Here is a 26459-nt window from a genome sequence, read left to right as displayed (position 1 = left end):
TTGAATGACTAAGAATCCTTTCAAGTGTGAGCTTCAATGGGGTATCTTCAAATGTCCACTAAACACTCTTGACACTGGAAAAAGAAGTTTATTTATCAAAGAGCGATCGAACTTGCAACTGGTTGATGATTGGATGAACTTAGGAATTGTGTTTCCCCATAAAAATTTTCCTCCGCTAAACCAATACTCAAATATTAGTTTCAGGATCAATAGTCATACCTCTGTAAGCACATCTCCCTCTGAAACACAATTAATGATATAAAGGATAAATTAATATTAGTTGAGACTCGCCCAAGAAAATTCACCAGAATGAATTCACCATTCATTGACCAGAATTGAATCGCCATTCGTTGAGCTCCGGTTCAAATTGCACATTGTTTAATGTTTCAAAAACTAAATCTCTGAAGACCTCATGGTTTGAGTGATTGGTGGTTAGCATTTTGATTTTCTATAGCTTCTATAAAGTGGACATTTATTGTGAGTAGTAAATTATTGTGATTTGAAACTTTTTGAAAAGTTTCATTCGTAGTAAATACTTTGCTATTTTCGGCAGCAACATATGCTTGTCGGGCCCAGATAGTGTAGAAGTAAAATATCTACTAGAATCTCGATAATTCGAAGCTATATCTTCTAATTTCCTTTAGTTAGCAGTGGAAGCTCACTTCCATGGAATAACCTATGCAAATTTTGTAAGATTGCTTTTTATTATCCCCCCCCCCCGATAATTCGTGTATATTCGCCGGCGTTGAATCATAGTTAACCTCTTTAAGTCGTTGTTATTTCAGCGCGAACACTTTACAATTTGTATGAGCTGCAAATGTTTTCCATATTATTTTACATTAGTCCATCACGGTTGATGAAAGGAAAATATGGAAAGGAGGATTGCAAATAAAGATGAAATACTGGTCTAATTTTATTGAGGATGACAAAGGAGACAGATATAATGACGTACAATCTCCTCAGCTATTTTCTACGAAAAATCTAAATCCCACTGAACTCATTTAGTTAATTATTTCTTGATAACAACAGTTGTCGATTTTTTCTACTTAAGAGACCACTGAGAAATCAATCGTTACTGCGTGGATCAGTTGAAGCTTATACAGATAATTTCATTTGTATACAATACAAATAATAAATTCTAAATCCACTTTTTGTTCATTCTTTTCACATGATATATAATTTTGAAACAAATTCAATATCTCCAAATATGTGTCTCCAATAAATTATTTTACTTCATTCATATCTGTCAACAATGTTTCGTGAAATCATTAAATTCAAAAAAATCTTCATAAATCACAATTTTCTCAAAAACTCTTCATAACTTAAAGTCAAATTCTATTCCTATACTGCTTGGTAGGACTCAAGAATTAAATTTTCTCATGAGTTTCGGGATTAGTGAAGCCTAGTTTCCTAGTTTGTAAAGACTCGGACGAGTGTGCAGTGGCTACTGAACAACATAATAATATATAACTAATATTCTTTCTTCTATCGCTTGATAATTTTATAATGATACTTACTATTGGTATGATAACGACAAAAAAGATAAACTCGAAGAGGGAACAAACATGAGACCGGGATTTGTGTATTTTTCAAGTTGACTGATAGAATGTTGATTTAGTTCTAGTTTGGTTCTTTTTATGCATGCATCAAACCAATATGAGTTAGTGAGTTTGATCTAATTAATCATAATTATTCCAATTTAATCTACCATTCAAGAGCAATATATTTTCGATAGGAAATAGTAGATTAGTATCATTGTTTGAATCATATGACGTGTTTATTTATGTGAAAAGTCAATAATTTGAAAACCCTTATTTCAGATTCGGATTGCCAAGACTCGGATCCTTTTCTAGGTAAGAAAGCCAACTTTGATTTATGAATGTGAAAATGTATCAAATATATTTATGGAAATTGTTTATAATATTATCTTGATGATGAAATTTGAATGAATCCAATAAATAAAAATACAAAACTTGGTTGTACGATTGCTCCGAAAACATAGCAACGACATACTGTAGCTAAGAAGGTTTACAAGACAAGTTTACAAACACTGATTTGTATCAACTGAGTATTGGATTGTAGGAGTGTCGATTGAAAATGAGAGAAGTTCTTTCTTCTCTCTCTCCATGACTTTCATTTATATTTCTCAGTTATTAAAATTGTGAACATGATTTCTTTAGTTCTTATCAATTGAAAGATATCTCTCTGTTTTCATCATGTCCTCGGATTTATAGGCCTATTTTTGAGAACTTCTTATAATCGATGAACAAGAATATATTCTTGTATTTAAATTTAATCTTTGCTCAGACATGATATTGCAATCAGATAACCATCTAAATTCCAGATTGTTCATCCAAATTTTCAAAGCAAAGGCTTAGGAATTCACTGTTCTATACTGAAATCTAACATCCAGATTAACTTACATTTGATCATCTATATTCTCAAAGCAAAGGCTTGGGAAATTACTGTTCTGTACTCAAGTCTACATATCCAAGTATCCTCATTCAATCTCATACTACTCATAATACAATTACTATTTTGTTGGTGGAGAAAACATTGGATCTCATTTTTAATAGATTAATTTCCTCTCAAATAACCGCACAGAAACTAATATTCTGTTTACGCAAGATTCCTCTAGTTGAAAGATTTATTTGAAGATGGATGATGAGTTGTGCAGGGTTATGTATGTTGAACAAAGTCACCTGTCACCTGTCACTTGTGTTTGTTCATTGGAACGAAGGATGAAGGATGAGTGACGATCTGTTCGCTATCTGTTCCGATTCATTCACATAGTCCACAATCAATCGTGTACATAATTACTCAAATATCACCAAACAAGATGCCCATCAAAATTCCCATGTTTTATTTTTATTGCTATTTGATAATCATTTATTCAAAACAGTAGGGACACATTATTCGATAGACACTGTAGTTTGTAGTCAGAATCATTAGGAACAGTTAAATTTTGAAATCGCGTAACAGTATAACTAACGAAATTTGCGGTTTGGAAGAGCAAATCTCTGTATAATGTTATCATCAATATTCCATTAGAGATAAGGTAAATAAACCTTGAACGGCTATCAAGTAACAAGTAAAAGGTAATACAAGAAAGCAAAGAAAATTTTGGCTGCAATTTGTATCCATGTTTTTCTTTTCCCGCCAACTCTATATATGGATTTTCTCACGTCAAGACAAAAAGATTTTCAACCTTTTCTCGTTAGCATAATACAGTTGAGGACCACTGAAATTATAAGCCCACAAACTTATATAAATGAATTAACATTAGTCACCTTCAACAATAAAATTATGAAATAAATTATAAGATATTCTATTTTTCTCTGGATAATCTATAAATTTTATCTGTTACAAACATTTCATTTAGACCAATATTTATAAGGAACTATTCAAGGTCTCTAAAGATTATTGCGTTTCTGTAGTTGATGCAATTGTGCTTTCTAAATTGCCTTTATTCATACAGCCCATAACTCATATTGATACAGCTCAATAACTCAAGCTATAACAAACAAACAACTTGTCGCTTATCAGTCGACTGGTCTTTTTATCACTTAGCAATGATCCTGTCCATATGCCTGTCTCGATGTGTTTAGATAACCAATATTCAAAATTCTGGGCCAAAATTTCGCTTATCTATTTAATGTGTCTGACCGTACCAGTAAACAATTCAAAACTCTATTTTTATGGCAGTGGTATCCCTCCTTTTACCTCTTGAATAAATTAATTAATAAATAAGCATTTAGTCATTAGTCATTCAACACATAGAATACTTTTATAAGTGAATAAATGAATAAAGTCATTAGTCACTTAAGTACTAATTAGTACTTAATTAGTACTAAGAACCCTCTCATATCTCCTATACTATACACATACACCATACACTACCCATACATACTAGGCCTACCTACAATCTAACATACCTTCACTATACTAACCTTTTTAATCTACACTGAGTTGTCAGTTTTGGTTATAAACTCTGAATAACTAAATATAACTCATAATTCAGGTGGGATACTCAACAATAATGAAATCGTTTCCCAGGAAGCTAAGAAGAAATAAGATAATTTTATAAAAGTTTCTTGTGATATTTCAGAGTGAACTATGATGAGATCTTATTACTGAAACTTTAAAAAAGTACACTAACCCAAGCTTGTTTTGAATTGCTCATTTTCAAATCCTATATGTTTGTATATTTCCGTTATCAGAATATTTCTCGTTGGAAATCACTAATTCAATTCACTATTCATCTGGCACTCTTCTCGCCCTCAATCTGAAAACTGACATCTAGATAAGCAATAATGTTTTAAAGATAGTTTGAACAGCGTATAGACTATAGAATATAAGACTACATTCTATACTCTCTGTTCAGCCACCCTTACTGAACGAACATAGTCTTTGTTGATGAGTCAAAGATCTTCAATTTCCTGTCAGCATTTCTAGTTTGTAAGGCCAGCCACTAACGTTTAGTTTCACCAAACATTTTCGACTGTGCAGTCGAAAACTTGAATATTAGTGCATTCCGACCAAAGTGTGCAGCTGTTTGTCTGCTCTTGCATGTCAATTGTTACGGAAGACTGTTGAGCTGTCCGGCGAAACGTTACGTTATAACAAAATATACTCGTATAGGTGAGAAAGTACGTCTCAAGTTCTGATGAGCAATCAAATTAAATTACCTTAAATATTATATTCTATTGTTTAGGATTGATCCTTTATGAGGGATTTTTAATCTCTCCATCATAATCTTCATTTTCTCATAAATTGACTTCGTCATTAATGTAATTTTGCCAGAATATCAAACTATCAACCACTACTAAATGTTGAAATTAAATATCCAGGATATTTTAACCCGAAACTTAGGGGAATATCACTCGATTATGTAGGCCTACACTTGGATTTTTCTCCAACACACTCGTGCAAATAGCAATGAAGGAAAACGTCTTCTCCGTCTCGAACTTCAGAGAGAGAGCTGTCATTTCCTAGACGTATAATTTTCTTTTACGTTCGTTATAGTTGAAATAGGCTTTAAGTTTAGTAGGAAAATACTAGTAATCTATGAAAATTATAGTAAAGCAAAGTGCTATCTGCTATAAACTCACAAATTTTATAATTTTCCTTTTCATACATTCCTGCCTTTACTGGACCACATAAGGTTAACAATTCTCAATCTAATCACGTTTTTCCACCATCATAGAAAGATTACACTAACTAATATCGCACTCAGTTTCAATGATTGATATAAGCACGAGGTTTATAAAATCGTCAGTAAAAGATCTTAACAAATCTACTCTTTGATTGCTATCAATTTAGTGATGTGCTTTAGTGATATGAATAACTAAAAAAGTTTTAGAACTACATTGAAGTTCTAACAAAATAGTTATTTGTGCAACTAGTGAGCAAAGTGAAAGTTTGCTGCACAGAAAGAAACGTTTACGCACGAGCCGCAGGCGAGGGCGGAATGGTTTCTTGAGTGCAGCAGAGGAACTTTGCGCACGTATTACACATAATTTTTTTCCTACAGTTACCATTGAATATGAGAAGTGATTGATTATGGGTAAAATGATTGCTCAAATCCATCAAATGTTTATCTGTATAATTTTGTTATTAATAACAACTTCAATTTATTTTAAACTTGATAATCCAATTGAAAATTAAATTATCCAACTAATTTGAAAATTTGAATGATTTTGAGTAAATCTCAATTTCTAAATAATTTTTCAACCAATCAATTTATGAATGAAAAAAAAATATTTGAAATAATGAATAATCAATAATATTCAAAATGTATAATTTAATGAGTTCTCATTTTTATTTATTTGAATATCAGAAAAATATAGATAGAACAAATTCGCATTCAAAATACACGCCAACAATGTCAACAGCTGATTGCGATGGCTGTAAGATAATACGCAAAGTATTAAGAGTAGGCCTACGCAAAGTAATACTTTGCGCACTAGAGCGTAAAAGGGATTCTTTGTGTTCTGTAATCAGTGCAGGAATGGTCACTTTTCAAGGTAACCGTAGGAAAATACTATTAATTCTTCTATAATAATTAATATTATTCTTACAAAAATCATAATTATTTCAATATGAACGTTTTTTGTGAGGAGTTTATGAAGTTGAAAATAATATAAGAAAGGGGAATATTTGCAATTTAAAATTGACTCCAAACTAAGCTCTTTTAAACTATTCTTTCGAATTAAGTCATTAGTCATTCGACCTCTTTTTTCACTGGAGAACTATATATTCGTATTCACCAAGTTATAAAAAATAAGTTATCCTAAATTCAGTATTCAACCAATTTGCACGGGCAAACGATTTTAAATAGCCGGAAAAGGTTTAGATAGAATAATATATTGCTGCCATATGGTTACTGGCTCTGAATGAGAAAAAAGCAAGGGATGAAGAAGGAAACAGATTGAGTTTTCGCATAGGAAGATACTTTAAGGCAGCGGTATTTCTTAGGATAGAGATACTGCAAGACAAGGGGATAACATCTGGGACCAAAAACGGGAATAAAGGAAGAGGACATTATTATGCTACAACCAGACGCCAAGATCACAGAATAAAAATAAGAGCTCTGCATATCCAATAATGTATATCTAAGTATCCATCGATTCATCTTTCTAGGCTGATATGCCTCGAAACGTGGGCTATTTTGTGCGATGGAAAGTTTTTTATAATTGAAAAATCACTAATGTTACGATAACAGGTGTGTCTCCCATGAGATGTAAGCCCTGATGCTCTTCCAAGCCACGTAATAGCACATCTATTTATCAAAGTCTTTCAAATATTGTCCGAAATTTGTTTTTTCTTGTGAAGTATGAAGCCTGACTAGTAATAAAAAATATCTTATCCCTCATCTTATGGGGTGAATATCAGATTATTCTTGTTCTCTTTTACTATATTTTATCATAGCTAACCATTAACGGGAGACAATTCCTTATTTAAATAAAGACTAGGATTTGTAAAGGAGAAATAAATAATATGTGATAAAGACAAAACTCATGTTAGGTTTTCACCATTCATTTTTCTCTTAACATTTTGTATCGAAGTCATGTATCATATGACTCAATTTTGATTATTTGACTGAAGGTAATGAATAATAGTGGATTGCTCAAATCGAATGTTCCCCACCTCAGTTGACATAAATATAAATTATCACAGATAGTGAGCCATTTTTCAAATTTAGTATTCATACACATGGATTCAAGCGATCCCAATATTCACTCGTATATCTTGAATATAATGTGACGATTTCTCGAGTAGACGATTATGCAATATTATTCTAGGGAGGACTTGCTCTCCTTCAAAAGATGTTTTGTCAAATTAAGGCTTATTTTCGAAAACTAAAAGAGTGAATTTTTTATACTTTTTATACTGAATCGATTCTAATTTCAAAATTGTATTGAAATTCACATATCACGTATTTGTAACTTCCTCTCTATGAATTTGTTTATTAAAAGTTATATCATTAACCTCAAAACATATATTATTTCTTGAACTGAAACCAAATTTATCATGCTTTTGGGATTGAAAGTTCCATCAACAGATACACAATAATTAGAATACCTATTACCAACAAATTCATATTTATAACAGAAAACTGGACAGTAATTCAATATAATTCCAATTTACTTTCTTGAACGATGGAATATAATGATAATTCGTGAAGAGACAAGAGAGATGTTCTTGAAGAGCCTTATCATTATTATATCGAAGAATTAATTTTTTTAAATAAATAAGATGATTAGTTGTGTGTCTTTCTATCACTATTATTATTGGTATTGATGATAAGCAGGCCTCAAATAAATATTCATTGAATTTGTAACTGGAGAAAATAATACCAATTAAACACACACATAAAACACATTCAATCTAATACGAACAAATTTACATAGCAGCAAGAACAATCAACCCTCACATAGTTAAACTCTCTATGAAAAGTGTGATTTGATATATTCCTTGAAGATTCTAGAAAACCCCAATTTGGGTCTCTCGTAACTCCTAAAATAGTGTTGCAAACTCTCTCAACAATTCTTACTAAATGCAATAAAATGTTAAAAGCAGACTCGAATTGTTGATGAAAATTGTACATGTCCATATCGAGAACAACCGAGTCACATGAAATTACATTAATAGACCTACAACGTTGTAAGTAGACTGACTATGAAATGATTTAGTAGTCAATTTCACATCAAGTAGCCTTCTAGAGTTCCCATCTTACAAAATTATGTCACATTACATTTTAGATGCTATTTGTGCTCATGAGGAATTAGAGAGAGAGTAGAGAGGGTAGAGAGGGTAGAGAGGGCCATTCTTCAGATGCAATTTGGTATGATCGATATGAATTTGGTATATTGAAAGGTATGCGATTAGAGATGAGCTGCTGGATGATAATACTGTGTTTAGATCAGCTGATGAATGATGTCCCCATACGCTTTTCCGCTTTTGAGATGACATGATGATTTGAACAAACAATCATGCTCTTGGTTGGATTCCAACCCATCACTCATCCGCCAACAGTAAATCAAAAGTATATATGGTTACAATTTCCATTTATTACAATTTGATGAATTTTGAGTTTAAACCACCAGCTTTTCAGATTTTCTCTATACATGATTGCTCATTGTTCATTGGTCACCTACCCTGAGATATGTCAAAACTTGGTGGAAGTTGACGATCGTATTGCCTCATTGTTAAAGCCGAATGCTGACGTGCAATATACACTAGTGTGTTCACTGAATGTCAATGCCAAATCAAGTGCCAAAATTCCTCAACTGCTTAAAGAGTAAGTGAACTCCTAAATCAATGAAGAATACTTTCAAATTCAACGTGGTTTTGTGGTTGTGGTAGTTTGAATGTCGCAAACTTTTATTTACTGAAAATTCGCCAGAGAATGATGGTGTTACAACCGAAAGTAGTTTCTCAAATTCGTAAAATTAATGAGTGGCAGTGACAAATTTAATGTCGTTTTATTGTAGATTTGATTAGACATTGTTTATTGAGCGTAGCTTAATTTTGTGGTTTATGTTTTGATTTGTTTGTTTTTACAGCTTGCAAGAGGAAAGACGAGCCTCAGATACACCCAGACCACACGCCCGCACCCAAGAAGCCGCGTTTGGTTTTCACAGACCTCCAGCGCCGTACTCTACAGGCTATTTTTAAGGTTCTAATGAAATTCATTGCCTAAACTAGTCAGATGGCACAAATTCAAAATTACCTATATTTTAATGAATCCGAATTGCAACAAATTTCCGTTTCTAATTTGAGGATTGTCCAGAGTTTTCAGAGCCTGAGGTGTCACTACAAATCAGGTGATAGGAGAGCACATTTCTTGTAAACATAACTGGAAAAAGGATTGCCGGCTGATTTATGCAACGAAAATCAAATATGGTGGTTTTATTATTGAGTTCGGTATCTCTACGCCTGAGGATATGACCAGTCCTCAATAATTACAAGTCAATGTAATTTATTTAAATAACATCGCTTAATAAGACGCTCAAGAAACATGACTCGCTGTGTGAATTATCATAATGATTAACATTAGCTGTACCGTATTGAAATAATATGTATTTTTTGTAAGAGCATATTTCAAGAAATCCTATCCGACTTACCATGGTGGAATCTGAATTGATTGTGTTCAATCATCATTTTAAATTTACCTTTTTAATTTTAGAGACCTTTTAAATTTTCATCAATATTATCTTCTAAATGTATGAATTAATCAAGTAGTTGAGCCATTTTACAGGCACTGTAGAAGCCAAGTATATTTCTGAGTTTATGTACATTATCGATATTCATCGATATTTATATATTTTTCCAATATCATATAATATATTATATATATTTATATATATAAATTCGATGATGTTTATAAGCTTTACTGATGTTCAAAAGTCATTAAGTTTCCATGAAAACGTATATTGTAGAACAAATGTAGACAATATTATAAAAACTAGAGAATCAAAAGCAGAAACCTTCGTCCGCTTCATCTTGAGAAGTTTACAATTATTATTCAAACAATTGAGAAGACAAAAAGAATAATTCTAAAATAATCTGGTAGTTCAGTTCAACTGATTTCATAAACGAAGTTGAAATTCATTCATCCATTTGTTTGCCAGTAATTTGATTTGCCAACTATCAATTGATCAACTATCAATTGATCCAACTACCTTTCAATTGATCGAAGTGAGAACACATCAATAATACTGTAAAATTCATTCTCTCAAATCAATACGTAAATCTGTTTTCCAATGTCACTTAGCATATTTCTATCCATTCTTGGAAATGATAAATCGTATTTAATTTTAATTCTTAATCACTCAATCAAAGAACAAACTTTCTCAACTACATCTATTCAAGAACTTAACTTCTGTATCGATATAAATATTGGAGAAACTATTCATCAAGTTCATTCAAGATTGATCATAAGAGATTTTTGGAATGGAATAATTTATAAAAATAACAAATCTCAACAATGCATTATCTATGGAGAAGAACACTACGATAATAATCGATCTCGATAGAGGAGCAAATGGAATGAATGTTTCCAGATGAATTAAAGAATCATTTTGGATAATGGAAGGGACAGAATCCTCATTGACACGTCTAATAATAATTGAAAACAATTCACGAGAACGTTTTCAAACAGCAAAATCATCGACCATTAAAATGGCTTTTACAAATCGCCAACAATAACAAACTCTCTCGGTTGAAAATAAGTTCGCCCTGTTGTTCTGTGGAGTCAGCTACCTACGCGAGTTTGTTTCCATCGAGGGAAGCGTTGAGGAAAACTGTGAAGTATATCATGCGACAACCAACAGTGTTTCACCACATCACACAACAGCAAAATTTCATAAAAGCGTGTTCAAAAGCTTTCAAAACTTTCACCGCTCATTGCTTCATGAGCTACTGGTTAATTTTCCGATTAAATGGTCTATTATCACTTTAATGAATCTGGTTTTCCTCAATCAAATACAATTTAATTAATTCAATTATCCTATAATCGTTGCTTGAAAGCATCAAATCAATTTTTTGCAGAAAAACTTACGTTTGTCTTAGATTCATCTTAAATTCAGTAACTTTAGTCTCAAGTCTCAATGTTTTTCAAATTGTCAATTTTCTACACATCCTACAAATATGAAGAAAAGCAATATAATATATATACACATGGATACCGAGAAGCTTCGTAATTTCACGCATGGGATTTTGGACAACAGAGAAACGCAGCGCAATCACTCTCACGAATCTGTTTCTAGAAGAGAACATGAGAAACAGAAAATATAGAAACAAAGGAAACACTAAACTAGAATCGACACAAGGACTTGGATAAACTGAAGGATTTTGGATATTGCTAACCGCAATAACGCAATAATCTTTTACATGTGGATCATAGACAGTAGTTATACTTTTAACGAAGTGGAAAGTTCTAAATAAATTATTAATTTAATGATGTTCATGAACGTTCACGATACACAAACAAATTTTTAAAGTTTTTCATGTACTACTTTTCTCTGTTTGAATATCCTTAACATTTTGTTCTATTCAAATTCAATTCACTCCCTGATCAACAATAATTTAAAGAGTGTTATTGAATTGATTTCATAATTCCGAAGGAAATACGCTTTATAGAGATCCATTCTCTATTCATATTTTATCGGAATTAAGATTTTCAAAAGAGTGGGATTTTCTGATTTTATGATAATTATTGATAATTTTTTTAATAACAATTTGATATATTTATTCCAATCAACAATTATCATCTAGATATAACTTGCTTATCGTGATTCACATTATTTCGGTGTATGTTGCCCACATGAGAAAGAGAGAGAGAGATATGATGCAAAATCCATGCGCTGGTCTCGATTCAAACTCACGACTGGCTAAATTACTGAAGCCTAACTCTATTCTGAGAAATTCTATCATAATGCAATGTAATAACTCAAAAAAGATCATGAAGTGAAAATGCACTACATCGAGGAGTGATACACACTTGAGTCAACACTGATACATCACTTCCTGAACTGCAACAACATTTCCTTGCAAAAGTCAATCCTTCAACTGCCTTTTTTCAACACATTCATCATTTTTCTCAAAACTCTCAGGATTGAGGATCAGCCTTTTTTAATACTCTAAATAATTTTTTTATGTAAAATTTATCAATTTTCAATATATTGACATTTCAATTCAATATTTAATTATTTTTCATATCAGTATTCACTTATTACTACTATTCATCTACTTATCTAAATCCTTCAACTCGAGAACGTCGAAAGAAGAAGAAGAAGTATGTTATGACTGAATAATCTTAAAATCAAATCCATGTAATAAAGAAGTTTAAAAGCTACCAATTAATAATTTAATTCACAAGTTGATCCAGATTCTAAAACGTTTTATTATGTATTCTTTTAATGGAAATAAGTATATTATAAATTTATATTTTATTCCTCTAAATAATTGGATGGTAAAAATACGACTTTAATTATTTTCATACATGCAGGAAATTTATTGCAAAACTTTACTTCACAAATTTTGCTTTAGATTTACATTGTTTGAGTAATTACACTGTAAATTTCTGATCCACTGATACTTTTCTAACGTACTTCAACATCAATAATTATGAACAGCTTTGTATGATTATGTTCAAGAAGCTCGAATGTTGTAATTAGACTCAATATTTTGGAGAATTGTATCAAATTTCACTTTTCTTGAAATACAGCTCATTTTCATCCGTACAAGGAATATAAATAAAATCGATTATCTAATGGAAAGTGTAATAAACCAAATCGATGGAAATAAACTGAAGATTCCTGTTCAAGGAATAAGAACTTCTTCTTCTCCTTCTTGAAACTGATTTACTCAACCATCAAGAGTGACTTCGAATGACAACAATTCACAGCACTGAAAATCATGATAAATCTTCGTTAATTATTTCGGGAATTTGTAAGAAGCATTAAAAAGCCTTATTTCGAAACATGACGCCTATTAAAGCAGATTCTGTTGAAACCAAGTGATATGGACTTGAACTCTTGAGAAGAGGCTGTTTAGCAGAACAAGTAGTGAAGAAATCTATAATGATAAATATTCTGGGAATTGGAGATGGAAACTCTCAAATGACCAAAGAACGATCTTGAATTATGAAAAGACTAATACTACTACAAAAACATTATTTGAAAGTGAACTTTCAGAGTTATCGTTCTTCAAAGTTTATGACACTGTGATATTATTGTTTAAAATACCAGAGATTTATAATACAGTTGTTCGAAGTTGCGCATTTGCATTGAACTAGCTAATTTATCCCCTAAAATGATAAAAATAAGAAATGTTTCGGAGTCGGGAATAACTTTTTTTCAAGATACCACAAATTCTTGCCTTCTTAGTGTGTTAATAGAAAAGCCTTTTTGTGTGTCAATATCTTAACAATTCACGAACAATTTTAAAATACGTTTTCATGATCAAATCTGTGGATTGAAGATTCACTGAATCAAATTCCCTGTTTCGAAGATTTAATTGGAATAACCTTTTCTCCAATTCAAAACATTTGCCTCAATATCTGACTGTTTTCCAGCATTGAATTTGTCACTTATCGAACTGTGCTGATAAGCAACAACGGTATTCTCAACTGTAATTTCATTATCCTAATAACTAAGATATATTTATTAGTAATTAGATTTTACTCGTATAATAGATCATGATATTATGTTTAATTGATAAAATTCAATAATAGGTGATTGAATTTTGAGTTTTCTAGTAGGTCGACTCCGTACCATCTCTTATTTTTAACATCCAGATTGTCATTCTACTTTTTAAACTATAGCCTACTATTATACTAGGAAACAATATTAATTAATTATAATTGTCATGAAGAGATACCGAACTCTCCACCTCTTTTCCATGCAACTCGGGAAAGAAAAAATATTCTACATTGAGTTGAGAATTGTAAATTTGGAGTTCTCTGAGTACAGACAAAGCCATCATATATACAAGAGATGTGTTTCTTCTTTTTACACTTTATTTCATTCGCAAAATAATTTCGCAAGAAGCTAAAAACGAGAAGCACTGGAAAAAGGTGCAGAGTGAGTTATCCTCATCAGCCTCGTTATTTTGCTAATGCTCTCATTTTAATTTTCAAGCTCAAGATTTTCATAACTTACATTCTAAAGCTAGTTACACACACATCGAATTTTGGATGTACTATTTTCTGCCGTCCTTATAAATGCTATTAGAATAAACAGATAATGTCAAACAGATTGTGTTTGTCAAGTTCCGTTTAATCAATCTGATAGAATTCATAAGAACAGCAAAAATCGAACGTCCAAAAATCAATGTGTGTGTAACAGGCTCTAGAGGCTCTAAGCAAATTTGACACGAGTTTTGAGCTGAATTATCATTGTATGCGGTGTGTGTGGATATGTATGTGTGTGATAGAATGTGAATCAATCGATTCAAGTTGATGTCTGCCACTACCTTTCACCATAGAGAAAAGGTAGCATAAGAAGATATCTCATGGTATAGTTCGTTTATGTTCCGAGTCGATTTTATCAAGTGAAGTCGATTACTGTCGACTAATGTCAATTATTACTGTTTTGTTGGGGTGAGAGTGTAAGAACGGCACACGGCACAGTATGAGAGACAACCTACCAGTATCGCATAGCTTCACGAGAAATAACTTCTAGGACTATCGGCTTGATTTAGCAGTGTAATTTGCTACATAAACGCCCTATACCATAGGATATCTTTTTATGCTATCTTTTCTCCAAGCTTTAACTTAATTTACTTAATCTATAAAATGAATACTAAGTTTTCAGTCCCCCAAAAACCAAGAGTCCTACTATGATAGTATGCACAGTTTAATCAGCGTTTAACTCTAATCAGAATAGCTGTTGCATTAAATCAAGCTATGATCGTATTTATTATAACGTGCTAAATTTTGAATTTAAACGACTTGCTGTTCCGATCCAGTTAACTGTTCATGACCCTTATAGTCGCCAGAAATATTTATTAACGGAAATTTAAAAAAATTGAAATGCATGAGAGAAAATTTGATAACATTTACTCAATTATCTCCAATAAAAGAGAGATTATATTGATGGAACTGCTAGTATGCTGTTAAAGAATAGTCCAAGATACTTGTTTTCAAAGTAGTTAATATAATTCAACTTTAGCTTACACCGAGATTCGAAATGTCGATTGCGTTCTCGAATTAATGATTTTCAGGTGCTGAAGTACCTACAGTAAAGTTAATAACTATAGAGTAAATAGTTGAATATTTAGTAATAGTTGAATATAGAGTAAATAGTTAGTTATATGATAGTTATATTCAAGACTTTCAACTTTTTCCGCTTCAACTCGCAATAACCTCAATAACGCAAGTTGATGAAGTAATAATTAATTACTCTAAAATCATCCATTACAACTTATAATCAGTTAGGGGGTTAGATAGGTATGGCCTGTTCATAACAGTATTTCATTATTCTTATTGAATTAGAATTCAATTGAAATAATAATTCAGTAATTCATCCCATGAACAATATCATACTTATTCTCATATTGTCAATATTATGACATTCTTTTAATTGTGTGTGTGTGTGTGTGTGTGTGTGTGTGTGTGTGTGTGTGTGTGTGTGTGTGTGTGTGTGTGTGTGTGTGTGTGTGTGTGTGTGTGTGTTGTGTGTGTGTGTGTGTGTGTTGTGTGTGTGTGTGTGTGTGTGTGTGTGTGATGCAATTGAAATTTTGAGCTATGGAATATTCCCGATAAATTTACTTGTTCTTGCATGAAGATAATCCTAGATGCCGATATTGATATGGACTACTGAGATCAAACAAATAATGATATAATAAATCAAAGAATGAAGTGTGATCATCCACATGTGAGTACATTTTTTTTTCATTTTGTGCATCATTATTCCTAGCATGTAAATGAAAGATAGAAATTTGTTTCTCTGACGGAAAATGAGTCCCATTGATCTGTAACCAAAAATAATAAATATATAAATTGAAATTCTGATGTATAATCATCAGATTTCGACGTTAAAACTGGTGCAGGAAATTATGTATTTATATATGTAAATGAAATTATTTCGAATAGAGAGGTTGAAGAGAGTTGACGCTGAGAATTGCAATCAACTGTTATTCAAGAAGTAACTTAGGCCTACACACACTGAGAGTTGTGTCATTTTTTATAATGAATTTCTTGAGCAACAAACTAAAGCCTTCAGGCTTTCAGCTTATAAAAATGTTATATTATAATACGTATGTGATATAGTTATATGACTAGACAATCGTCTCCGCTGACTCAGTATTTATCAATCTTATATCGATATATTTAGCAGTAGCTTATATTTGTAGCAGAGTTGTTCTACTTTGGATGAGTTTCCTAATTTAGTTATTTATTTGTTTTCAATTGGGAAACATTGATGATGTAGTGCTATTATATCTCTCAATAGAGTTAACTATTTAAATAAATAACTAGCTAATCAACTAGATAACCATTTAACTAACTAGTGGAGCTAACTGTACGCAACTCATTCAAATCCCACTGATCAATAGCAACAGGATTGTTGTTATTGAAAGTTAATAATAACTTTACAACGTGTTCGCCTATGCAACATCACATCTATATCTATATGCACTCAAAACTACTTTCTAGTGGCTCAGAACTCACTGTAGATTCACTCATCCCTCACCCTCATTATTACTATTATTCTCCGACTACCCACGCATAAGTGGCTCATCTCCCCTCAGTAAAAAGGAAGCAGTAATAATGCTTCTTATTTTCTCCCTCAATTCAAAATAAAGTCGAAGATATTCAACCCATCTCAAGCAAAATTACACATTTAAAGCCCTTTATATATATTGTCATCAAGAGTACATTATAATACGGTAGAATATGTAGATGAGGAATAAATGACTAATTATAAAATAGGAAGAATTTAATGAGATAAATTCATAGATTTGAATTCAATACTTGAAATGAAAAAATATTATTTTCTGTCCACCTGAACATTCTCTAGTATGGGATCACCTAATACAAACCAAATTTGTAGCTAGATGTTTAAGTACTTGATTTAGCTTTGTTCCTTGTTATAAAATCAATAGAAAGGCAACAATAGAGTGGAGCTCAATATTGACATAATCAGTCATGTATTATGTATGACTTGGTAACATCATAGAGAAAAGATACCGTCAATTGCATCATTCTTCTCTGGTAATATTTTTTAGTTTCTCGGCTACAAAGCTGGACATTCGAAGAACTTGATGATCATATCTTTGGATCGTGATTCTATATGGTTATAGAGTAATGTGTAACGTTATCACGATTTCAGTGTCTGAACTTCTCTTTGCCTACATGAAGTCAGTGATTTGTGCGTGGGTGAAATATTATGATACATAACATTATTTTATTGCTTGATATAGCCTAACGACATATTGAAGAGTTTCTCGTCATTCATCAATTCTGTAGTATTATTGTTGTTTATTGTTACTACTGTATAGTGTATTGTACTACTATAGTGCTACTGTAGTATTCTAATATGTGATAATTTGGTACTTGCAGGAAACGAAACGACCGTCGAAAGAAATGCAGGTGACGATCGCCAGACAACTGGGTCTGGAGCCAACAACCGTAGGAAACTTCTTTATGAACGCAAGGAGGAGATCGATGGACAAATGGAAAGATGAAGATCCGAAAGCAATGCAAGGATCGCCTCAGCACAATCAGGCTGCCAGCAGTAACCAGCTGCAGACTGACGTGTTGTGACATCATGCCAGTTACCCCCTGCAGCACCTCGTCTTTTTGTGAATGGGACATCCATTAAGTGTACAATCTGCATTCTAACCGAATAAAAAACGTGTGCTGGTTGATGCTAGAACTTCTAGTGCTCTCCGAGATCAGAAAATATTACATTTTCTGCACATCAAACAATGAGATTTGTAAACTATGCCACCGATCTAGTGAAACGTTTGCTCTTGTTAATAAATTAACTATATGAACTCTGCAAGCGTTTACAGTGCAGACAATTACAATATTCGGAACGATTGTTGAGTACAGTTCTATAATAAGTAACGGTACTTTAGTTACAGTGTGATACACATTCTAGGTAAAATCTATGTCACAAGTGCCACCCAACCAGGTCACAGCTTATTTATCTGACTGTAGTTTTTCTGACTGTGTAAACTACACAGATTTCGTTACATAGATTGTAATCTTAATTCATCTTATTTTTCTAAAAATAAAAAAAATCAGTCTCGGGCACAAAGTTGATTGGAGCGATAATTATTATCTCGCGCAATCACCATGCTGTTTATTCTGTATGCATGGTATGGTGTGTCAAAGGAGAGAGCAAATGCAATGTGTCCATTGCATACGCTGTTTAAAAAATAATAAATTTCAATAATACTACCAAATTTTTGTATGTAAAATGAGGTCTATTCAAAAAACACTAGTTGGGATAAAAGAAAAACCTCTTTGGGTCAATAATTTTAAGTTTTAGTGACTAAGAATCCTAACTTCCAGAATTTTCCACGTGCAGTTTCTTTACAGAGTCAGCTTCCCACATGTGTGGAACTGACTTATAAATTGTGAAAAAATAGTGGACAGTAAGTCAAGACTCTGAGATAATAAATAGTATGGCATGTAAGATGTACCGTAACTGATTTTACAAATTTTGTCCAGGGAAGTAATTCTTAATTTTTTTTTAAGAATAGTTAGGCCTTTTTATTGAAGTGGGTTTGATAAATTGTGGTTCAAGTACCCAATCAATATGTTTTATGATACAAAAAGTTTGTACAAATTGTTAGAAAAAAATTGTAAAACAATCCAATCCGCCAATCTTACTTGCCAGTCAACACTACTTGCATATTACAAAATTAAGCTCTCTTAAATTCACAGCCATATTCATGTTTACAGAATAGGAGCGGAATATAAATGTTGCTTAACACATGTTATGTTGATATTTGAATGAAATGCATAATAAAAGCTGTAATAATTGAAATTGTAAATATTTTTTTTATATATTATGAATATATCATTCCATTAGAGTAGATGGATATCGTGGAAATATCAATATGTAAATAAGATATATCATAGAGTAAGATTACAATCTATGTATCATTATAGTTATGAAATATGAGTAAAAAATAGTTATAACTGTTTGAACAAAGAGTAGGAGTTAACCGATGATATAGTATTTGTATTGAAAAGTTTCAGACCCACGATATTTTACAATTATTGTGCGGTTTGATTTTTGTTGTGATTAATTTTCTTAGATCATTGAACTTGTATTTTAATAAGAGCACATTTTGTAATAGTTGATCAAATGTATAATTGGCAGCGAATCCTTTAATTTTTTAGCCTTATATTCCATTTGATTGTTTCAGCCAATTATTATTGTTCAATTTTTAAGGCTGTTAAGTTTAGAAGTCCTTTCAATGTAATGAATTTTTCTCATCATGCAAGAGACTAGGTTGATTTTTTCTTTGGTAAAAAAAAATCTTTCAAATTTTCCGTTAATTTGGTATCGTATTTTGAATTATTTTTCAAGTATTTTGAAATATTTGAAACGTTTCAAATTGTTACTTTCATACACTAACTGAAACAATCATCAAGCATTCTGATGCTTGACCATCATTCTGATGGAACTTACTTCACCATCATTCATATGGCATTTCAAGCAAACTGAACAGTTGTGTCCTCGGAAAATCTTAAATCGCAGACTTTTCATTCTTATTTAAGAAGAAATTGAAAATCATAATAAAATGATGAGTTAATATCAAAATGTGCGTCAAATGAATTGACAGTTTGCAATTGCTAATTATCAAGATGTGAGGATTCCAAGATACGGTATACTACTCAGTTATTAGCGTATTGCCAGTGAGACAACACCATAGTAATAGCTTATATTTTTCAAATCGACCAATCAGAACAACATTTCTCCACTTGGATTATCCTCGTTCATATAATCAAGTTTAATTCAATTATATGATTATCATTATATGTTATCACAACATTTCCAAATCCAAGTCTGTAGAAACAATTACTGAGCTATTGATTAATGCTTATTGCGATTTCTCCTACAGCAACATTAATCAGGATAGCCTAGTCTTCTCTCTTGCATGATGACAGTATTACAAACATTATTATTTCCTATGAAAAGTAGAACATTCCAATTAACCAATTATCTTCTAGTCCCAACTATTTTGTTACTTACTTAAGAGTATTTTAATTTGAAATTAACCTTTAATTTAGAAATATATTCCACAGATCTAGTCATTTTGTTATAGTGTTGGTAATATGGATCAGGTATAAGTTTCTGTTGCATTACCAAACTATTATCCATAAGACGGTGGAATGTGTTGCTCCATCTGGAAAGTTCCAGTATTGATCATGGCTAGTCAATTCTCTTATTTATGGCTATGTTAAAAAATTATACTGCTATTATTTTGTGACAGCAATCGCAAATGAATTACTTGTAACTAGTCAATAAGATTGTAAAGTTGATCTCTTGTTAAGATTATTTGTAATGAGAGCTCTGATAAAAAACCTCATCTCATGTGGTGTTAAAAGAAAAAATCCTTTCAAAGTTACCAAGAATTTATAAAGTTAATTGATTCTTGCACATGTTTAAAATAATTGCTAGTGTTTGCTCTTCTAGTCTATATATTTCCATTCCAACTCTGTGTATTCGAGTACAATTTTAAATCGTGATTACCGGGTTGTTATTTCAGCTCTGATTATTCCTCAATTTCTGTTTATATTGATCTCAAATGAATTTAAGACTGTTTTTAGTGGGTAAACGTGTAAACAATACCTTTCTTTGCCATAAAAGTAGAAATCAATAATTTTCAGGTGAAAATTCTCTCAATTCGTCATGGTGTGATATGATTACAGAACAATCTTTGTTTAAAGTAATTTATTCGTGTTAATAATAATGCAACTATTTTATTCCATATGACTAATTACATGAGTAAGAAAGCATTTATTACAGAAAAGTGAGTAGCTTTCTCTACTAAAATATTCATTGAATAATTTCATGGGATTAGTGCCTGGACACTCTTTCGATTTCATAGCTTACGGTAATATTGTAAGAACAGCAAAGTTCTTAGCATGATCAAATGTTAATATTATAATCAATCAGTATTCATAGCATTGTAGATCCAATTGAGACTGATTGCTGTATAGTTGTTAGAGATTGATCAGAGGATAGTACTAAATGACTAATGTTAAAATAAAATTGCAATCCATTATGTTGTTCTGTCATCTCTTATCTTTTTTACAGTATTTTATCAATTTGTTAATAATTTATACCAAAGTTGAAATGATTTTTTTCTGAAATCACACTATTCGGAAATGATGTTGAAGTTATTTAGTTTTGGCGAGAAAAAAATGCACTGATAGCACATGTTTTAACCTTTACTAAAAATATACAGCAAATAATTGTCTTTAAATTTTTTCGCAAATTTTGTGAATATGAATTTGAAGGTTGTTAATACGATAATTAATATGGAAATCCCTACTCATGAATAGGCTGACCAACTCTTTTAATATTGTTCAAATCTTATAACAATTTTCCAATGGAATTGAACTCTTTCAATATCTTAGTAATCGATTATTGGTTTATTTGATTTGGGGTGATTTTGTAAGAGCTATTTGTGCAATGGAATAGTATATTCTCTAAATTGATTCAGTGGACATCTGTGAAATTTAGTAGGATACTGTTATTGGCAGAAAAAATATTGTTTCCCCTCTAAGACATAAGCATCCTTTGACGCTTTAGAGAACTTGAAGAACTTGAAGTATTCCATAGAAAGAGTTGTCATTGGAAGCTTTAATTCAAAGTCCAAAATAGAACTTCCTTTTCATCTCATGATCCCACTTCTCTTTTAGTTTGTGATTGTGAATGACGTAATTTCTTATAATCTTTTCTTAAAATGAATTAATTTAATAGTTAAATTTTTCTCAAATCTGTCAGACAAAAGAAATTCATTGTTTCTCAAGTATATGAGTATTCAGTTGAAGCTTTATAAAATTTCATTGAATTACTATGTATATTGATTTATATGTTTAACATTTGATACTATGTGTTACTATAAAATAAATCAATTTACTTCAGTCGCTTTGTATGTGTGATTGAATTTGTGGCGATGGCTATACTTTTACGAGCCATTCCACTGAAATTGATTTATATAATGTGTTAATTCCCTTGTGTGATCATTTAATTGATACTGCATTAGATTTTCATAAATGATAAATTGTGTATAGAATTCATGGTTATGTACAGGGAACAAGGGAACAATCATGTTCTGCAATATAAAGATGTAGATAATTTGTATGTTTCAAGTAGAAAGCTTTGTGTTGTTCATAGTTCATGAAGATTGAATTTGAAGATAATGGCAGCAAAACAAAGCATAAGATTATTTTAAAGACTTAATATGTGGATGCGAGTACAATATTGTGAACGGGAGCTTTTATAATTCAATATAATATTTTATTGTTTTGAAATTCTCTACAATATTCAATGATTTTATATTAATTTGTGAATTCACGAATATTTTATTTCCAATTCATATAACCTGGTAGTTTCGTGTAAGAGTTTGATTTTGTTTCTTCCTAACCTAATGTACATAGTTTTATTTGTGTTGGTAAATATTAAGCAAAAATGCAGAATAAGCATTCCATTTGTATCTCATGATTTCCATATTTACAGTTTTCATGTAGAGTAATATTCTCATTCATTGTATTCAGAGAAGATTTTTGTTCAATTATAGAGCTTGTTATTCCTTTTATATCTTTATGTGTTCATTTTTTGATACCTTTTTGAATAATCCTAGTCATTCAGTGAATTTGAAGGTGAGGTTTCAAATAAAATAAGGTGATTTGTCTGCCATTTTAAATATTATTCTAAATAACATGAAGAATATTCTATCAATGAGTATTGATATTAACTAGCTACCTCTTATTATATTGACAGTTCATCTACACCTGTAATCATTGTAACTTAATTTTTTTCTCTTTTGATAAAATCACATGGTTCAAAATCTGGGTTGATAGTTTTCATTTCACAGCTAACTCAATAACTGCAGTCACTTCATTAAAACAAAAATCCTGAAATATCTGTAGATTTCTGTATTCCATAACTAATTATTATTGTCTAATACACTTAGCTCTTTATTTGAAAATTAAACATGTGCTCAAAAAATCCTACAGAACCTTTTCAAGTACCCGATCATTCATATAACACAGAGGATGAGATTAATTTTGTAATTTCAATCGGTCAGATATTGATTTCTGATATTGATCACTGATTCACTGCAGATCATCAGTTATTAGTTGATCAGGAGAGATCAAACATAAATACAATCTCATTATATTGTATAATGTATGCAGTTAATAGTGATAATAAATGTACACTGAGAAATATGCGTGCCTTTTTGTTCCAATAGGTAGCATATAATATTAGATAAGTAGCTTGTTTTATTGCATTGTAAATCGATTAAGATACAACAATCATACCGTATTTATAAACGATCATGGCTAAAGTTGACCATGATAGCTGCAGGTAGTGGATCACGGTAGATCCAGAATCTATCAATAACTAATTGTAACTTTTTTACAAATTTATCCGTTCTGCAGTATTCTCTGAATGATTTTTATAATGTATCATTTTTTAACATCATTCCAAATAAAATATTTTAAATTCATTAATAAAATATTGGGTATTTTTGGTTTCGTGGTCGTGCTGACAAGCTATCTATAAGATAAGTTAAACTCAATGCGTCTGCTACTCCCGTTGTAAGGGTGACCATTTTAAGAGCCGAATTCCTGTAAATACAATTTATGAGTTTGCAATTAGCTTGCTGGTGGTTAGGAACCCACCTATAGCTGTAGATCCATTCATCTCTCACTATCATCCATCTCATTACCCAGGCACAAGCGAAGAGCTCATGTGGGCATCATCCTCAGCAAAACAAAAACTTCACTACCATATTGCGAATTTTTATAATTGATTTTTTTCAATAAGCAAGGATGATAATTTTTTCAAACAGATATCTTTGAGTGTTGCACTGCATTGGTGAATACTAAAAGAAATTGTTGTTTTTCTTACTTCCATTCCTTTACCAAAATAGAGTAGGAATTTATTTTTATTTTTTTCTTCAAAACCCTTTACATTATTTGGCCATGTTTGAATAACACCAATAATTCATAATTCCGTTCATACTCTCTCGTAAGAGTCAATGACAAATTACTGTAGAATCATTAATTTATGGTTCACAGAAAATTATCAGCCCATGTTGAACATAAAGCCAGATGATACTTCACATTAAATAATAAAAACTTTTCAATACGTGAATTACGACATAGCAATATGATTTTTATTATTAAAACGTATTAGCTTCTCCTTTAGGACGCCATATCCATGTCCAACATCCAACACTGGTGGACGCTTCTGTTGTGGTATTTATACAGTTAGTTAGCATCGTGGGTAGTAGGAGTGGCACGATTATTTGAATGGTTGTTGGCGGCGGGGTGACGGCAATTAAATAAAATTAATAATCAACACGGCTTCAATATAAATACAGAAAACCAACCACATCAGACGTCCTAATCCACCAAACCTCCTTACCCCACCCATCACAGACATGCTGCCTTCAAAACAATGACCTATACACTGAACACACCATACTCCCATCAGCAACAGACCCACACACCCACACTACTCAATACAATAACATTCTTGACCCAAACTAATGCTTATCACCCACAACTCATACACAAAATCCAACAGAAAATTAAAAAAAAACTCAAAAGCCCAGCACTGAACATAACAAATTCTTAACACTCATGTACATCAACTCAAAGTCCAACAAAATAGTAATAAATTTCAAGAAAGCAGGATACAATATAGCATTCCAAACCATAAAATAAAAGCCGAAATGTGAGTAGAAGCTTCCAATCATAAAAATCAGACTGTTATGTCGTAAGCATTGGAAAGTGATGATTATGAAGCAGTTCGTAATGTAAAGTGAAACTTACGAGTAAAAATAATGTGGATATTCAATTTATTGAAAATCAACGTGAAATTTTTTTGGAACATTCTATGTTGCTGGAGGAATAAAATATCACGGTCATGGAAAGGAGAAAATCATTTTTTTTCTTCTAATTGTATCGTGAGAAATTTGTCAGTTGAAATTCATTCTAAAGGAGACAAGTTTTTCATTCAGAATTCTTGAATGCTCCAGCCATGTCCTTGAAATTTCATTTAAACCCACCATTTATAGAATAAAAAGGGAGAATAGAGGCCTCTTGAACACAGGGACGAAAGGCATTCTTCAAAAATACTATATTTCTATGAAGAAATGTCACTTTTATTTGAATGATTTTATTTCCTCAATATTTATTCAGACAAATGATTTATTTACTTTTGTTTTGTTTAATTACTTACTATTGAAGTGTTCAGCAACAGCAAATTCAGTTAATTATTTTGGAATAACAACAAAAACAAAATTATTGAGAATCATAATCCAAAGAGCTGTGATTGACCCTTTTCAACTCTTAGGTTCAATAATTTGTACAGAGCTATGGTAAATAACAAAACCCACAAGAGAATAAATAAAAATCAGAGGCTAGCGCCATGTTTAAATAATCTTGGAATTATTGTGCCTATCAAAACTGCATATTGTCAGGTTAACCATGTTATACATAATAACATAATTGTAAAAGTTTATATTTAATAGATGTCCAGATAAAATTGAGAGGACAAGAGTCTAAACTGTAAAGATTCCATTATTTCTTTTGTAAGGGAAAATGTGAAAGTTGAGTACATTGAATGTGCTGATAATAATAATTCTAGGTATGTATTCTGGTATATAAATATATATTATATAGTGTATTTTATAATGTGTTAGGTGTACAGATCAATCTAGAAAAAGCGGTCTCAGAAATTAATATTTTTATTGTTGTGAATTTTATGTGTTCAGTTCAATATTGTTTATGTTTGCAGCTTCTGATGCAGAAATTTTGATGTTCAGAATGTAATTCAGCTTTTTAAATAAGTAAATATGTAGTTGAAATTATTGTGTAATGTTTCCTTCGTTGGTTTCAGAATGTGAAAATGGCTATAGAACCAATAAAAGCAATAAGATAGATGCCTCAAACTTTACCTGATAATTTGGATTTGGTGGTTCATATGTATGCCAGAATACTGTAGCGTAGAAACCTTGATTAGCATAGCTTTTTTGTCGAAAAATGAATTTATGGAGAGACCCACTGTCATTCTAGTCAAACAAAACAGTTGTTGTATTCAGTACAATATACTGTTATCACTCTTTACTTTACTATTGTTTGTTTGTCAACAGAGTCATATTCATATTATTGAATATCGTTCTTTGTTCCAAATTGCATTATTTGTACAATTATTTTGTAAATAAAGGAACTTGTCAAAGCCTTA

The 26459-nt window shown here is 31.4% G+C and overlaps 1 protein-coding gene across 5 annotated transcripts in view; it reads left to right on the top strand.

The window, feature by feature from the left end:
- LOC111059838 (hepatocyte nuclear factor 6) overlaps window positions 1-26459 on the top strand; it is a 113385-nt gene extending 86926 nt beyond the window's left edge. For 2 of the 5 annotated variants that reach the window (XM_039441729.1, XM_039441730.1), the window contains 3 exons: window positions 1821-1853; window positions 9069-9181; window positions 17570-26459. In XM_039441729.1, the coding sequence (XP_039297663.1) occupies window positions 1821-1853; window positions 9069-9181; window positions 17570-17773 (350 nt within the window). In that variant the 3' untranslated portion in view covers window positions 17774-26459. Of the gene's footprint in view, window positions 1-1820; window positions 1854-9068; window positions 13285-17569 lie in introns of those variants that run through there. The other 3 variants (XM_039441733.1, XM_039441731.1, XM_039441732.1) reach the window with 2 other exon arrangements.

Source organism: Nilaparvata lugens, chromosome X (assembly GCF_014356525.2).
Source record: "Nilaparvata lugens isolate BPH chromosome X, ASM1435652v1, whole genome shotgun sequence".
Lineage (NCBI taxonomy): Eukaryota > Metazoa > Arthropoda > Insecta > Hemiptera > Delphacidae > Nilaparvata > Nilaparvata lugens.
This window is presented reverse-complemented; position numbering and strand designations above follow the sequence as displayed.